Consider the following 17077-nt stretch of genomic DNA (forward strand, 5'->3'; position numbering starts at 1 on the left):
TTCCTGCTCCTCTGATGCTGCTTGGCCTGCTGTGTTCATCCAGCTCTACACCTTGTTATCTCAGATTCTCCAGCATCAGCAGTTCCCACTATCTCAGTTTCAGGAGGTGGTTAGCTATCAATTCACAATAGCACAGTGTCATTAAGCTCTGCTGAGACAGCAGTAACATTCGTCCTGATTTAAAGTCATTGGAAACATGACACTCGCTACTTGTGAAAGGTCACCTTATCTGGTGCAGTAACAATTGTTTGTTTATCATCTAAGAATGCAAATATGGAACTGTTTTTCTCATTTGGGCAATCTGAAGAATAAAGTTGCCATGCAATAGTTCAATTTTCTGATCCAAAAAGGTAGTTTCCACCAACTATCTTATTTCTAATAGTCGACTGCAATCTACTTCAGACATTTTCTTCTTCGATTTTTTTTGGGTTTATATTCAAAGCATGTCAAGTTTTTTTTAGTTTTGATCTGAATGGAGCTGCTTTCGGATTTGGTCTCAATCAATCTCTATAACTCTTGCAAACAATAAGAAAGTTTGACTCATTTTTTGAAACACTAATGGTTTGTAGCAGCATTTTGTTACTTCGTCTTCTTTTGTCCTTTTTTTTTAAAGCGACAATCTCTGCAGTGATTTTATTTCTGTTTTATCCTTGCTCTAGCTTCTCAAACAATCTGATTCTCCTGTATTGCTTTTCTTTTTCCTCTTGTTGAAAAACTGTTGCTACTTTTATTCTTCAATATTAACGCTTTTAAATGATACTTCTTTCTTTGATAAAATATGTGCAACATGTTATATTTTGGGATTTGGATTTAAAATCAAGGCAGAGGGATGTGACTCAGGTTCTGTGAATGTTTTTATTTTAACCAAATCAGTAGGTCATTTGGAACAATGACCTAAGTATATCGATTTTACAAAAGTATGTGACTGCAGTCAAGTATTAATGGATAAAATGTCACACTGTTGAGCTTATGACAGAAGAAACACTTTAAGGCTGTTAGTTTAGTTTTGACTTCATAACAGAAGGTTCAAATTTTCAGTTCAGAAGGGAGAGCAGGAGAATCAAATATTTCATTCAGGAGAACCGGTCACACTAGCCAGAACGTTTTGGTTTGTGGAGTTTCTAAACTAGAAGACCTTGTATATAAATCTCCATGTTGTAGAACAGAAAAAGTTTAGATCATCAGAATTGTTAAAGGTTCAAGCCAGCGAGCTCAGAAAAGAATCGTAAAATTGTTTCCACTTTCTGCTCTGCCATTCGAACATGGCTGATATGTTTCTCAACCCCATTCTCTTGCCTTCTTCCTTTATCCCTTGATCCCCTTACTAATCAATACCTTATCTATCTCTTAAATGTACTCAATGACTTGACCACCACAGCCTTCTGCAGCAATGAGTTCCACTGAATCACTACATTCTGGCTGAAGAATGTTCCTCCTTTATCTCAGTTCTAAAGGTAATTTCCTTCACCTTGAGGCTGTGCCTTGTGTCCTAGTCTGTCCTACTAGTGGAAACATCTATTCCACATCCACTCTATCCAGGCGTCTCAGTATTCTGAGTTTCAATAAGATACCCTTTCACCTTTTCTAAATTCCATTAAGTAAATACCCAAAGTCCTTAACTGCTCCTCCTAGGACAAGCCGTTCATTGCAGAGATCATTTCTGAAAACTTTCTCTTGAACCTCTTCAATGCCAGTACATTCTTCCTTAGATATAGGGCGTAAAAATGCTCACAATGAACCAAATGCATTCTGACCAGAGCTTTATACAGCCTCAGCAGTGCATCCCTGCTCTTTTATTCTAGCCCTCTTGAAATGAATGCTAACATTGCATTTGCCTTCCTCATCACCAATTGAACCTGCATGTTAACCTTTAGAAAATCCTGAGCTAGGCCTCCTAAGTCCCTTTGTGCTTCAGATTTCTGAAGCCTTTCCCCATTTAGTAAATAGCCTATGCCTCTATTCTTCCTACCAAAGTGCGTAACCTCACACTTTCCCACATTGTTTTTCATTTACCACTACTTTGCCCACTCTTCTAGGCTGTCCAGGTCCTTCTGCAACCTCTACAGTCCTTAACCCTGCCTGCCCCTCCGCCTATCTTTGTGTCATTTGCAAACTTAACAACAATGCCCTCAGTTCCTTCATCCAGATCATTTATATATAAAGTGAATAGTTGTGGCTCCAACACAGACCCCTGTGGAACTCCACTGTTTACTGGCTGCAATTGTGAAAAAAGACCCTTATCCCCATCCTCTGCCTTCAGCCAGTCAGTCAAATCTCTTTCCATGCCAGTACGTTGCCCAAACACCATGGACTCTTATCTTATTCTGCTATTATATAAACAGTGTATCCTTGCCTGGATATGCTTCAGTGACCAACCAGCACAATAAATAATTGAAAAATTAAAACTTGTAATCTAACGAGCTAGGCTTATTTCTAGGATCCAACTTCCCCAGTACTACTACCAACTGGGATCATAACATTTTGTGTCTCTGCACCCTTTCAATCCAGCCTTATAAACCCTTAAGCAATGTATTGTGTTGTCGCTTTCTGTGGCTCTCACTTGATTGCTATTGATCGGTGACACAATCCCCTATAGCATCTCCAATAATTTTGTTTCCTGTAATTGTGTTATGACTTGCTGGGTGGGGTGCTGCCATTGGGCACGGTTTGGGTCATGTTCCGCCCACTCACTGATGTTAATTTGTCTTTTTTCCAACGAGACCTTCAGAGCATCCTGAAAATGTTTTCCTCATTCTCTTGAGATTGGGTGTCATCCTTAAGTTGTGAAAAGAGGACCTGCTTTGGCATACAGTGGATGCAACATCCAGACCAGTGCAGCTGAACTTGCACATGGTTGCAATGCTGGAGGCATTTTCTTATTAGCACAATAATCTACACCTTTACCTTTATAATTGTTTTATTCATTCATTGGGAAGAGGGCGTTGATGGCTGGGCCGGCATTTATTGCCCATCCCTAATTGCACAGATGGCAGTTAGGAGTCAACTACATTGCTGTGGGTCTGGAGTCAGATGTGGTTCAGACCAGGTAAGAATAGCAGTTGCCTGCCCAAAGGACATTAGTGAACCAGATGGGTTTTTACAACAATCAACAATGGATTCATGGTCATCATTAGAGACTTAATTTCAAATTCTTTATTGAATTCAAATTCCCCATCTACCGTGGTGGTATTCAAACCCGGGTCTCCGGATTAGCGATAGGGTTAGGGTTAGGGTTAGGGTTAGGGTTAGGGTTAATACCCTAGCTTAATACAACTAGGCTGTTGTCTCCCCTAATTATCCTATAAGATAATAGAACTGCATGTAGCAGGGAGAAATTCAAACTCATTTTATCAACCCTTTGGGCAAAGAAGTGACGTTGGGCGGTGTTATATGATGGATCCATATCATGATATGAGAACTATCTGGTAGATTTGCTGCAATAACCTTCTTTGGTGGTAGGGATCTCTAGGACCTGTTTGGTCCAGTATGGTAAAGGAAAATCACCTGATAGTGTAACCAGAAGAAATTCATGTCTTAAATGAGATGGAGTTTATTGCATGATAGTAACTATTTACAACTTACTTTGGTATGATGACTGCTGTTATTGAGACTGAATGAGACCTCAATCTCGCCTTGATTGCTTCCCCACCCCTCCATTTGAGTCCATGTGATATCACTATATTAGGCAGTACTTAATGTACTCCTCAGTATTAGCCCAGTCAGACCCTTATAGAAAATCTTCCCCCTCAAGATTTTTTTCTATAATTATATATAAATAATAATAATGTTCACCAGTACCATATCTGCCTCAATTTACTGCCTTTCCAAGGGATCTAAAAGTTTTACTATTCTGTCACAATGCATTCTCTTTCATTCTTGGAAGATTAGTAGGTCTCTGGGTGGAAGACTGTTGACTCTGATTCTGTTTCTGATAGTGTATTGTCCTTTTGAACTGGAGGACCTAATATTTTTCTGTTCTGAGGTTCTCTTTGTGCTGAAACAGGCAATTATTCCATTGTAATATCTGGAGGACCATTCAGCTCCTTCATGGAGGACTGCTGTCCTGTTGAAACAGGTATTTTGTTTTCTTGCAGGATTTGGGAGTTTTGAGCCAGGTGATTTCTTCTTCACCTATGCTGAACCTACGAACATTGGTCATTCCATCTCAGTATTGACTTCCATGGGAGTTGCATGTATCACATTTTCGACCTGAGTGAGCAGATTTTTATTCTCAATCTACTGGAAAATCTGTGTTGAAATATGTAGTCTCAACTTATTCATTAGGTTGACACTTTCATTTGCCCTCCAATTGCATTACTGGCCCAATCAACATGTTCACTTCCTCAGTCATACTATTTGAGGATTGCTTCCTATTTGACATGATCTTTGTCACTGGTACTGCTGATTCTTCTTGAAGATAAAGAAATTTAAATGTTCTGGTTAAACTTGTCTTCTCAGCATTTGATATCAGACAGGACCCAGGCTTCATAATTCATTCATCACGCTGTGTTACAGTTTAAATGACTTCATTTAAAGATTTATCAATGAGCTCAGCTGGGGTATACTGTATTCATTAGTTTTCTCATCTTTTTGCGTCCTTACAAGCAACAGTGTTGAAAGGAGTGGAAAACATTTCTGCTAAACTTATATCATTGCATATTTCCATTCTGTTCTCAATATGAAACAATTCTCTATGCTAACAGACAATATCAATGGCGTCAATCTTCTGTTGGAGTTCCAACATAAGTCTAGGAATCCTATTAAATCTTCTGTTGGTTGTCTGAAACAAATTTAATTGAGCTGTTAAGGCACGGTTGTATGTTCTTTGTATGTTTGGTGAGAATAGCTGTTTCTGGAACAGTTATGACAAAGCTGGCTTGAACCTGTTGCTTGAGCTTTTGATTTAGCGTCTAGTTTGGAAAAAATAATCGTTTTCTCCAAGATGGCCAATTCTGAATTTTATTTGGCCTATTGCTGAAATCTTCCAGACAATATTAGTAATGCTGACGTGTCTTCCTGTTATGATTATTTATTTTACTTTCTTTAAAGGATTTTAATTCTGCAGTACGGCAATGCTATAGCTACTCTTCCTGCATTTGGGAGCCAAAATGGAAGATTCCCATCTTTTTTGAATAAAATGGATGATTCTCACCTTTTTTACAGATTTTCTGGATGAATCCTACACATAGTGGCTTTAGTAAATAATTCCCTTTTCGTTACCTGGTGTACTAAATGTAGTTTATTGCATGATAACAACTGGAAAGAAATTACATTGTTATGATTAATATTGCTTCTAAGAGCATGATGTCCAATCTTACTTGGCGGCACGGTGGCTCAGTGGTTAGCACTGCTGCCTCACAGTGCCAGGGACCCAGTTTCGATTCCACCCTCGGGTGATTGCCTGTGTGGAGTTTGCACGTTCTCCCTGTGTCTGTGTGGGTTTCCACCGGGTGCTGTGGTTCCCTTCCACAGTCCAAAGATGGGCAGGTTAGGTGGATTGGCTGTGCTAAATTGCCCGTAGTGTTCAGGGATGTGTGGATTAGGGGGATAGGTCTGCGTGTGATACTCTTTGTGTTGGTGTGGACTTGTTGGGCCAAAGGGCATCTTTCCACACTGTAGGGATTCTATGATATTTCTTCAAGGTCCGAAGCTGTTCCCCTGCTTAAGTCCATATGATATTATTATCCTACTGGGTTGAGCTTAATGCACTCCTCAGAATTAATCCTTTCAAATTCATTAACCCTTATATAGAGGCAAGGTTTGAGCATGGGATGTCTTTTGTGGCAGAATCTTGGTGCTGAAAGTGATATTTGGAGGCAACCCACGTATACTTTTATTGTCTCTTCCTACTGAGAGAAAAATCTACAGATTATGTGGGTTGTCACACAATCCCTTTGATGGATAACATCCTAAAACCCCAACAGGTAAGCAGCAGCTGGATGGCCCATTGGTGTCTGCACCTCACCCCTTTCACACTAATGAGCTCTGATGTCCAATTTTCAATGGGTTTCAATTGGGCCTTTCAAACTTCGTTAAACTGGCATCATTTTAAATTCTCCGCATCCACAAATGTCAATTTGCTCTTTTCAAAAACGGATTGCTTTGGGTGTGAAACAATGTGTATTGTTCTTCTCTTGGCAAATCAAGGCAATTTTTTTTCCTTGCTTCCTTTCTGAAATGTACAGTTTTGAATGGTCATATAAGACACTGTCTCATAAAGTAAAATGTCAATCATCATATTTCATTTTCTTTATAATTTCTTGTTAGTGCATACAGAGTCTCAGGAGGGACTATGTTATTACATTGTAGACACTCACTAGACTTGTCAGCCTAAACCTTAACAATTCCTATCAGCTGTTGTTCATATATTTTAACCTTGAGAAATGCAAAGAAGCCTTGACAACCCTGCTTGAGCAAAAAGAGATGGATATCTTCTTCCAGGTAATAAATGCATATTTGGTTTTTAAAGTGAATTTTAATTCTTGATCAAGAACTGTTCGTGTTGGAACAACTTATGTAATTTTCACTTGTACCTCTGATCAGAGGCAAGATCAGAAGCCACATCATTATGAGCAGTGACACACATGCCATTCTATAGGGTAGGGAATGGACACAGACTCAGCTGTAAGGTGAGACCCATAACACTAGGTCTGCAGGGAGAAAAACAGCTTTCTTGACATGTATGCAGACCCTCATTGCTGACAACTTTAGTTGCCTGGAGCTAGATTCACTTCCTATTAGAACAGTTGGGCAGGCCTTGTCACTGGCTGATCCAACATCCCATGCTACCTGCTCCTCTGTCTGTGTAACTCCATCTTACCAAGATGTATGCTCTCCTCCTGCAATGAGATAAAGAATAGAGGTGATAGTGTTGGTAGTATCCTGTGTAATGAGGAGAGATAGGCAGCATTCATGGAGGGTGGTTGTGAGCTCACAGTGCAAGTAGTAAATTGGTTTTAGATGTTCACACGGGAAAATAAACAGATGCCCAGAGATAAGAATGAATGGAGCTACAAGATGCGTTATTCTGAGGAGTGTTGTGCAGGAGAATCTGGGGAAGTCGTTGCAGAGTTTGGTACCAAGTAAAATGTTATGCCACTTACCATTCCTGCCCTCCTGAGACCAAAACTATCTATTTTCCTGCCCTTGACATCATCCAACTCTGCCTCAGAGTACTGTGTTTTGATACTGTCGTCTATGCCCCTGTTACCCTAGACTTGATTATTCTAATACACTCTTAACTAGCCTTCTATCTTCCACTTGACTCAAACATGAGCTCACACAAATCTTTAATTCCCACCAACTTTTGTTCACCCATCATTTCTGTGATTGATGACTTATATTGACCTCTAGTCTGATAATGTCTTAATTCTAAAGTTCTCATCCTTCATTTCAAACCCTGATTGCCCTGCCGTTCCTAACCTCTATTATTTCTTCCAGTACTGCAGCTGTCCAAGATTTCTGCATTCCTCTAATTCTAGTCCCATGCTATTGGAGATTATGCTCTTAGCTTCCTAGGTGTTACACTTTTGGAACATCCTCCTTAAACCTTTCCATTTTTCTAACCTTCTCTTCTCCTTAAAACCTACCGTGTGTGATTAACATTGTGGTTACCTAACCTAACACCTCCTTGTGCAATTTAGTGTCAGAAAATTGGTTTTAAATACCTTCAGACATTTTCCAAACAAAATATAAGCTAATTGCAAGATTTCGTTGTTAAGAAATCTTAGATTAATTGAGTTTCAGATTTCAATTTTACATGAAAAACTGGTCTGAAAATGTGTTTAGGTATGGTAGATCCTTTTGTGTGTCAGTGTTTTCCATTCTTTGTTTAACTTGATGCCTGCTAGCAATGTTAGTTTGCAGTACTCAGTAATGATGGCAGATAACTAACATTGACCCCAGCTACATTTAGTCTCTATTGGATCTGCTGCTTTAAAGTGTTGATTGTTCCAATGCTATTTTCTTGACAGGCAAATAATTACTTCAAGTCATAGCATGTTTCATGTATTGTGCTGCACAAATTGTCTGATGCCTGAATTTATGCCTGATTTACAGTCCAAGTTACAAAAGCACCTGAGCCATCTGTACCTGACAAAGGGACACCCTGTTACTCTGCACGAGGAATTCCAGAGTAAGGTGATTGTCACCTCTGAGGAACAGCCCCTTTTGTCCAACAGTGGCAAGGTCCACAAATCTAAGTTTACCTTCAGTGAAATGACCAGTTTCGTCACGAAAGGTACCGCTGAGGTAACATTAAAACGTATTGTTTTCAACTGCAAGTGACACAGAGATGATGGATTTTTAAAATTCAGTTTAGTTTGTGCTTGATATTTTCCCTGTGCTAAAGAATTTTTGGACCTCAGGAATTCACTACCCGAAAGGGTAATGGAATCAGATTCAGTAGTAGCTGTCAAAAGGCAGCTAGATAAGTAATTAAAAGGGAAAATCATAAGACAATGGGGAATGTAATAGTGGGAAGTGGGATTAATTGGACAGCAAAAAGTGGACAAAGGTACTATGGGACACATGGCTTCCTTCAATGTTGTATGACCATCTGTATGATTGTGCTGATCCTTGGATTGGCTTTCTGTTTTGAAGGTGCAATATGAATGTAAGTTAGTGTTGTTCCAAACACTGACAATAATCCACATGCAATCTCCGCCCTCACAAAAACTTAGTAATTCCAATTTTACTATATTTAAATTTTACACTAGTTGTTTCTTCTTTTGAATTTCATGGACCTGGTGGTTTGAAAGGGTTGATTCTCGGCGTTGGGCCTTCACTTGAAGTTTTAAATCTGAACACTGAGGTCTGTTGGCATTATCATGAGATATTTGCAGTTGAACTGGCACATTACAATGTTCAGAATAGTGTGTAACTATTGCCTTCAGTCCACTGCTCATAAAGTCAGTGACAGCGGAACTAAAAGGATTTGCAAGAAACTTACCACAGAAGTGTCAGTCAGTGCAAGACCCTTTCTTTCATGTGGAATGTTTCGAGGCAATTGGGTGGATACTTCTAATTAAGTTGCAGCCAGCTGTGAGCTGCCTTTACTGAAACTTCACACCAACTTGAGTTCCTTTCTAGTTCACAGGGCAAATAGGATTTGGAATTTATAAAAAAAACATAAATTTTGAATATGATTTTGAATTTGTGTAGGACATTAGTTAATTCACAGTTGGAATTTTCTAAGAATTTGTGGAAATCTTATTGTAGAGAGGCCATTAAAACCATGGAAACAGTACTGTACAGATTGTTCAAAAGTCAATGTCAGAAATGGGCATTGATATTTAAAAGCAATTGCTAGAAAAGTTGGTACTTTTTAACTGGAGCAAAAAGGATCAGGTGGCAGGTCAAGAGTGTTTTAAAGTCCTAAAGATGTTGCAGAGAGTAAATGATGAGAGATTACTTTCCCTACATAACAAATTGGTATCGAATGATTATTGGCTCATGATTATCAGAAGTAGAATGAAGGGGAAGTAGCTCTTGAGACAAGAACTATAACATTTTTTTAAAAAATGATAAATATTCAAGAAGGTGTAATGCAAAAGGATACCAGGAGAGGCAGATGAATCAAGAACTGGAACTAGAGCAGGGCATAAAACAGGAGAGAATAATTGCATGTTAAAAGGCATTACATTAATCTTGGGTGAATTTAATCTTTATGTAAAGTTGTAAAATAAGATTGACAAAGTTAGCCATGAGAGAGAATTTATAGAGTATTCAGGGCAATATATTGTGGATCCAACCAGGGACCAGGCTATTTTGGATCCAGTAATGTTTAATGAGAAGGTTTAATTAATGATCTAAGAGTTTTTTAAAAAAAAACTCCTAGGAAACAGTGACCATAATGTGGTAGAATTAGCGTTCATCTGAGAGTGAGAAACTCAGGTTGGAAACAGCTATGCTAAACTTAAGGAAGGGTAATTACAAAGGCATAAGGGCAGGGTTGGCCGAAGTGGACTGGGAAAGGAGTTTAGCAGAAAAGACTGTTGAGGAAATAGGGCAGATGTTTAAGAAAAGAATTTGTAACTCATAACAAAGATATTTCCCAATGAACAAGAAGGATTCTAGGAAGGAGATAAACTGACCATTGTTAACCCAGGAAGTTAAGGCGAGCATAAAATTGAAAGAAAAATGATAAAATATCGCAAACATAAGTGATAAAGCAGCAGATTGGGAAAGTTCTAAAAGCCAATAAAATGACCAGAAAAAAATAATAAAAAGGGAGAAAATAAACTGAGGCAATCTAGCAAGTAAAATAAAAATGGATAGCCAGGGCTTCTCTAAATATATAAACAGAAGGACAGAGGCCAAGGTGAATAAGGGTCCCTTAGAGAGCAAGACTGGGGAAACAAATACAAGGAAACAGGAAACAGCAGAGGAATTGAGTAAATATTTTGCATCACTCTTCACAGCAGAGAAAATTAATAGCATTCCAAAAATACTAAATAATCAAGGAGCTAAAGTTGTGAGGGTAAATGGGAGGTGAAGAACTATACAATAAACTTCACTATCGAACAAAATATGAATGAAACTGATGGGGCTAAAAGCTGATGGGTCCCCTGGATTTGAAATGTTGCCTCCTAGAATTTTAGATGTAGGTGCAGCAATAACGGATGCATTAATAATAACCTTCCAAGAATTCCAAGATTCTGGAAATGCTCCAGAGGCTTTGAAAAATGCCAGTTGCAATACCCTCATTCAAAGTGGGAGGATACAAAAAAATTAGAAACCAGTTAGTTTAACATCTGTAATTGGGAAAAATGGTGAAATCTACTAGAAAGGATATAATAAAAGGAAACTTGGCACCATCCAGGACAAAGCAACCTGCTTGATTGGCACCACATCCATGAGCATCCACTCCCTCCACCACCGACTCAGTAGCAGCAGTGTGTAATATCTACAAGATGCACTGCAGAAATTCACCAAAAATCTTCAGACAGCACCTTCCAAATCCACGATCACCTCCATCTAGAAGGAAGAGGGAAACGGATAAATGGAAACACCACCACCTCCAAGATCCCCTCCAAGTCACTCATCATCCTGACTTGCAAATATATTGCCGTTCTTCACTGTCGCTGGGTCAAAATACTGGAATTCCCTCCCTAATGACATTGTGGGTCAACCCACAGTAGGAGGACTGCAGTGGTTCAAGAAGGTAGCTACCACCACCTACTCCAGGGCAGCTAGGGACAGGCAATAAATGCTGGCTCAGGCAGCAACATGCACATCCCACAAATGAATAACCAAAAAAGCAGAGCAATTAGAAATACATATATAATCAAATAAGGTCAGCATGGCTGCATGAAGGGGAAATCATGCCTGATTTCTTGCCTAGAGTTCTTTAGGGCATGATAGATAAAGAGAAATCCATAGATATATATTTGGATTTCCAAGAAGTTTTCGAAAAAGTACCACACATAAGGCTACTGGAGAGCTTGTGGAGTTGGGGGTAGGATATTAGCATGAGCAGTGGATTAGCTAACTAATAGAAAATAGAGAGTTAGGGTAAAGAGAGCATTTTCAGGATGCCATTTGTAACTAGCGGAATGCCACAGGGACCATTGCTGGGGCTACGATGTTTTATTTTATATCTTTAAATGACTGAATGACGAAAGTGAATCTACTATTTCCACTTTTTCTGATGACACACAATAAGTGAAAAAGTAAGTAATGAACATAACACAGAGTCGACAGAGGGAATACACAATATAAGTGTGTGGGGAAAAAAAGCTTGTCAGATGAAAAATAAGGTGTAAAAATGTAAGATTATGCAATTTTTCAGAAGAATAGAAGAGTTGAATATTAGTTAGATGGGGAAAGACTGCAGAAAGCCACAGTACAGACTTGGATGTCCTCACAAAAAGCTAGCATGCATGTTCAGGAGGTAATGGGGAAGGCAAATGGACAATTGTCCTTCAAAATGTAGGGAATGGAGTTGAAAAATAGGGAAGAATTGCAAGGCTCTAGTCAGATCACACCTAGAATATTGTGAAAATTTTCCCCCCTGTCTAAGGCAGTTCAGCAAAGAATCATTAGGTTGATCTTGGGTATGGAGGAATTTTGTTATGAGGAAAAGATGAATAGTTTGGACTTGTACTCTGGAGTTTAGAAGAATGAGAGGAGTTGTTTTCGAAATTTGTAAGATTCTTAGGGGACTTGATAGGGTAGATGTGGAGAGGTTGTTTCTTCTTGTGCAAATGTCTAGGACCAGAGGGTATAATCTCAGAGTAAGGGGTCACCCATTTAAAGCAGAGATGAAGTGGAATTTCTTCTCTCAGAGGTAGTCAATCCGTGGAATTCTTTACCACCGAGACCTGTGAAGGCTGTGTTGTTAAATATATTCAAAGCTAAGAAATTTTTAATCAGTAGGGGAGTCAAGAGTTTTGGGGATAAGGCAAGAAAGTGGAGTTGAGGACCATCCCATCAGTTATCGTCTAATTGAAAGATGGAGGACACTTGATGGGCTGAACAGCCTACATCAGCTCCTACACGTTAAATACTGATGGTCTAATTAACAAGCTAATGTCCCCATTCCTTTGACCCCTAATTTCTACCTGAATCATAATAGCACAGGATGTGGTGTCATTCACACATTAGGACACCAGACATTTTAGCAAAAATTACTTGCATTTCAAAAAAAAGCTAGAAAATAACAAGTTTAACTTGGTATTTACAGTGCCAACTTGGTCATGTAAATGAGAGGTTTGACATTGTTGTAAACTGGTGCTGCAGAAACAGTTTGTTTACAATTTAAGATAGTTTGTTCAATTAGATCAACTTTTTAAACAACTATATCAAGAGCACTTTACAATGTATTTTTCTCAAGCAAAATGTCTACAACATTCTTTTGTTCGTGGAGACTAGACTGAGTGGAGTTCTATTACAAAGTGCAGTGCACAAAATGCATACATAATAAATAACTTCCAAAAATGTCTGGGTGCTTGGAAACAATTGTAGCTCTCTGATGTATTCAGGGCCTGCAGCGATTCCAGGCTGATATTTAATTCTGTTAATACATTCAAGATTTCACACTTAAGGCTGAGTGCTTTATCTCATGAGAGCTTTCATGCTGGTAGACAACTGTGAAAATTGCTTCTCCAGCAAAACCCCATTGTCCCTGACACATCACGCCAACTGAATTCAGTTGGAAATTTGCCTTGAGATGTGGAAAGCAAGAAAAACATTTACATTGGGATACAGAACAATGCAAGAGTACTGTTGTAATGGATCTGTAAGCCCGTTTCATTGTCCCTCAACTTGTTTCTACCTCCTTAAGCTGTCAGCAGAGGTCATAAATGTGCATCGCCCAGATCAGTGCTATGGAAACAGCCTCTAAAGAATGCATAGAATATTTAAAGTGATGTTTCTGTTACTTTTTGCATTTGTCAGCAGCTACTTGCTGAAAAAGATCAGCTTTGATCCAGCAAGGAGTGAGCAGTCCTAGAGAAAGCCTAGGTGATCCAAATGTTTGTGCTTCAAATCAGTGAACAAGGCATATTATTTCACACAGTTACCTGGGCTTAAATGTTAAGATTGCCAAAGGACAGTGGCTTCACTTTTAACTCATTTTATTTCTACCTTGCCTTGTAGGAAATCGCACGCCAGTTGCTGATCACATACAGTGGATTTTATGTCAGGCTTTTAGTGACTCGTCAGCTACCTCCCTCTCCTGTGATTCACCATGCTGCTCAGATTCCTGCGCCATGCCTTTGTCAGTTTATACAGCACACTGTACTGAACCTCAAAAGCACCTAAAAATATCACTTAAAAATGAAGAGAATTACTATCGTACAATTTGTATTTAAAATAAATATTTTATGGATTTAATTTATTACATGAAAGTGTCAGTTTGATTAGTCGTTGTATGATTTATACTGAGTGAATGGATTGTTGTCGCTGAAGAGTGAATTCACAGTTTCTGCTTTATTTTCTGAGATGATGTGTGGCTCTTAAAAGGTATTGAAACTTATTAAAAGGTATTGTCGTCATTGTCTTCAGGAATAGTGCCAGAAGACTGGAGACTAGCAAATGTTGTCCCCTTGTTCAAGAAGGGGAGTAGAGACAACCCTGGTAATTATAGACCAGTGAGCCTTACTTCGGTTGTGGGTAAAGTGTTGGAAAGGATTATAAGAGATAGGATTTATAATCATCTAGAAAGGAATAATTTGATTAGGGATAGTCAACACGGTTTTGTGAAGGGTAGGTCGTGCCTCACAAACCTTATTGAGTTCTTCGAGAAGGTGACCAAACAGGTGGACGAGGGTAAAGCGGTTGATGTGGTGTATTTGGATTTCAGTAAAGCATTTGATAAGGTTCCCCATGGTAGGCTATTGCAGAAAATACAGAGGCATGGGATTGAGGGTGATTTAGCGGTTTGGATCAGAAATTGGCTAGCTGTAAGAAGACTGAGGGTGGTGGTTGATGGGAAATGTTCATCCTGGAGTTCAGTTACTAGTGGTGTACCTCAAGAATCTGTTTTGGGGCCACTGCTGTTTGTCATTTTTATAAATGACCTGGATGAGGGCGTAGAAGGATGGGTTAGTAAATTTGCGGATGACACCAAAGTCGGTGGAGTTGTGGATAGTGCGGAAGGATGTTGCAGGTTACAGAGGGACATAGATAAGCTGCAGAGCTGGGCTGAGAGGTGGCAAATGGAGTTTAATGCGGAAAAGTGTGAGGTGATTCACTTTGGAAGGAGTAACAGGAATACAGAGTACTGGGCTAATGGTAAGATTCTTGGTAGTGTGGATGAGCAGAAAGATCTCGGTGTCCATGTGCATAGATCACTGAAAATTGCCACCCAGGTTGATAGCATTGTTAAGAAGGCGTACAGTATGTTAGGTTTTATTGGTAGAGGGATTGAGTTTCGGAGCCATGAGGTCATGTTGCAGCTGTACAAAACTCTGGTGCGGCCGCACTTGGAGTATTGCGTACAGTTCTAGTCACCACATTATAGGAAGGATGTGGAAGCATTGGAAAGGGTGCAGAGGAGATTTACCAGGATGTTGCCTGGTATGGAGGGAAGGTCTTATGAGGAAAGGCTGAGGGTCTTGAGGCTGTTTTCGTTAGAGAGAAGAAGGTTAAGAGGTGACTTGATAGAGACATACAAGATGATCAGAGGATTAGATAGGGTGGAGAGTGGGAGCCTTTTTCCTCGGATGGTGATGGCTAGCACGAGGGGACATAGCTTTAAATTGAGGGGTGATAGATATAGGACAGATGTCAGAGGTAGGTTCTTTACTCAGAGAGTAGTAAGGGCGAGGAATGCCCTGCCTGCAAAAATAGTAGACTCGCCCACTTTAAGGGCATTTAAATGGTCATTGGATAAACATACGGATGATAATGGAATAGTTTAGGTTAGATGGGCTTCAGATTGGTTTCACAGGTCGGCGCAACATCGAGGGCCGAAGGGCCTGTACTGCGCTGTAATGTTCTATGTTCAGTTTTGTGACTTTAGTAGGATTTTAAAAATTCATTCATCAAATATGGGTATCAGCTGGCTGGTAAGCATTTATTGCCGATCCCTACTTGCCCTCAAGAAAGAGATGGTGAACTACCTTCTTCAACAGCTACAGTCCACGTGTAATAATATCCATAATGCCATTGGGGAGGGAGTTCCAGGATTTTGAGCCAGTGACACTGAAGGAATGTTGATGTATTTCCAGAAGTCAGGATGGTGAGTATCTTGGAGGGGAACGTGAGGGTGAAGGCATTCCCATGTATCTGCTGCCCTTGTCCTTCTAGATCAAAGCAGTCATAGGTTTGGAAGGTGCTGTCTAAGGTGCCTTGGTGAATTTCTGTAGTACGTCTTGTAGATGATACTCACTGCTGCTACTGAGTGTCAGCGGTGGAGGGAATGAATGTTTGTGGATGTGGTGCCAAACTTTGTCCATAATGGTGTCGAGCTTTTTGAGTATTGTTGGAGCTGTACTCATTCAGGCAAGTGGAGAGTATTCCATCAGATCCTGACTTGTGGCTTTTAATTCAATACTAACAGTATAACTAACCGAGTCTAACTGCTGTGTAACTCCAGACTGGTACTCTAAACACTCAAATTACAAAAAAAAATTAAATTCATGGACGAACAAGCACAGTTATGTGGACTAGTATTGCATTTTGCATCTCCTTTGTCTTCCGGGAGATTAAATTACAGCCAATTGTGGCAAAAGTAAAACTGGTTTGATCATACGGGAAAATGTCAACAAGCAACCTTTTGGGAATTCAAAAATGCCTTCAGCTTCAGCTCTGAACAGCCAGGAAGAGAGGATGACTGTTTTGTGTTCAGTAGGTTTTCATGCTACATCAAAGATGGAAGACCATTTTGTGCACAAAGTTACCTGGTGTTCTGCAGTTGTTGTTATTTTCTAACTATCGTGAGTGGAACACTACTCCTGGGTAGAGGCTGTTTCTCCACATGTATGTTTAGATTATATAATAGGATGACTTATCCTGCATTCACAAAGAAATGGAAGCAGGAGTGAAAAGAATGATTGAAGTTATGGTTTCAATCTTTTAAAAATGCTGTCTTACTTGGCATACCTTAAAGTACTATTTAGAAGTAGAGGAAAATGTTTAAATGATTTGTAAGATACATTGCAGTTTTAAAATGAATGTATGCAGCCTTGCAAGGAGCATCTTATCAATTCAGGGATGGGCACACATATCTATGTTCCAATTTCCCAAGAGTGTGTACATTTTAACAATGTGCTATCATTTTGTTGTTGCAGTAGCCATGAATTTTACTTCATGAGTTTGAAAAGGTTTAGTACCATTCTCCACCATGAACACTGTTTTGCATCCTGACTGTAAGTTAAGAATAGTAACTTCACTATGTTAGGAAATTCATAGGAAACTGAAAACAAAACATCACCCATGATCAATAGCACTAACAGGAGGTCAACGTAAGGCTAGAATCTAATTTCATAGAATCCCAACAAGTCCACACCGACCTTCAGTGCATCCCACCCGGACCCATCCCCCTATAACCCACCTAACGCTACGTATCCCTGAACACAACAGGCAATTTAGCATGGCCAATCCACCCAACCTGCACATCTTTGGACTGTGG

General features: G+C 39.5%; 1 protein-coding gene across 2 annotated transcripts in view; it reads left to right on the plus strand.

Moving 5' to 3' along the window:
• LOC109927418 (transmembrane protein 268) overlaps positions 1-13836 on the plus strand; it is a 22165-nt gene extending 8329 nt beyond the window's left edge. Inside the window, exons 7-9 of one of the 2 annotated variants that reach the window (XM_048613608.1) lie at positions 6355-6441; positions 8059-8250; positions 13600-13836. In XM_048613608.1, the coding sequence (XP_048469565.1) occupies positions 6355-6441; positions 8059-8250; positions 13600-13764 (444 nt within the window). In that variant the 3' untranslated portion in view covers positions 13765-13836. The remainder of the gene's footprint in view (positions 1-6354; positions 6442-8058; positions 8251-13599) is intronic. The other variant, XM_048613610.1, reaches the window with a different exon arrangement.
• Positions 13837-17077: the final 3241 nt, after the last annotated feature.

This window comes from Rhincodon typus, chromosome 28 (genome assembly GCF_021869965.1).
Source record: "Rhincodon typus isolate 14 chromosome 28, sRhiTyp1.1, whole genome shotgun sequence".
In the NCBI taxonomy this organism is placed as follows: domain Eukaryota; kingdom Metazoa; phylum Chordata; class Chondrichthyes; order Orectolobiformes; family Rhincodontidae; genus Rhincodon; species Rhincodon typus.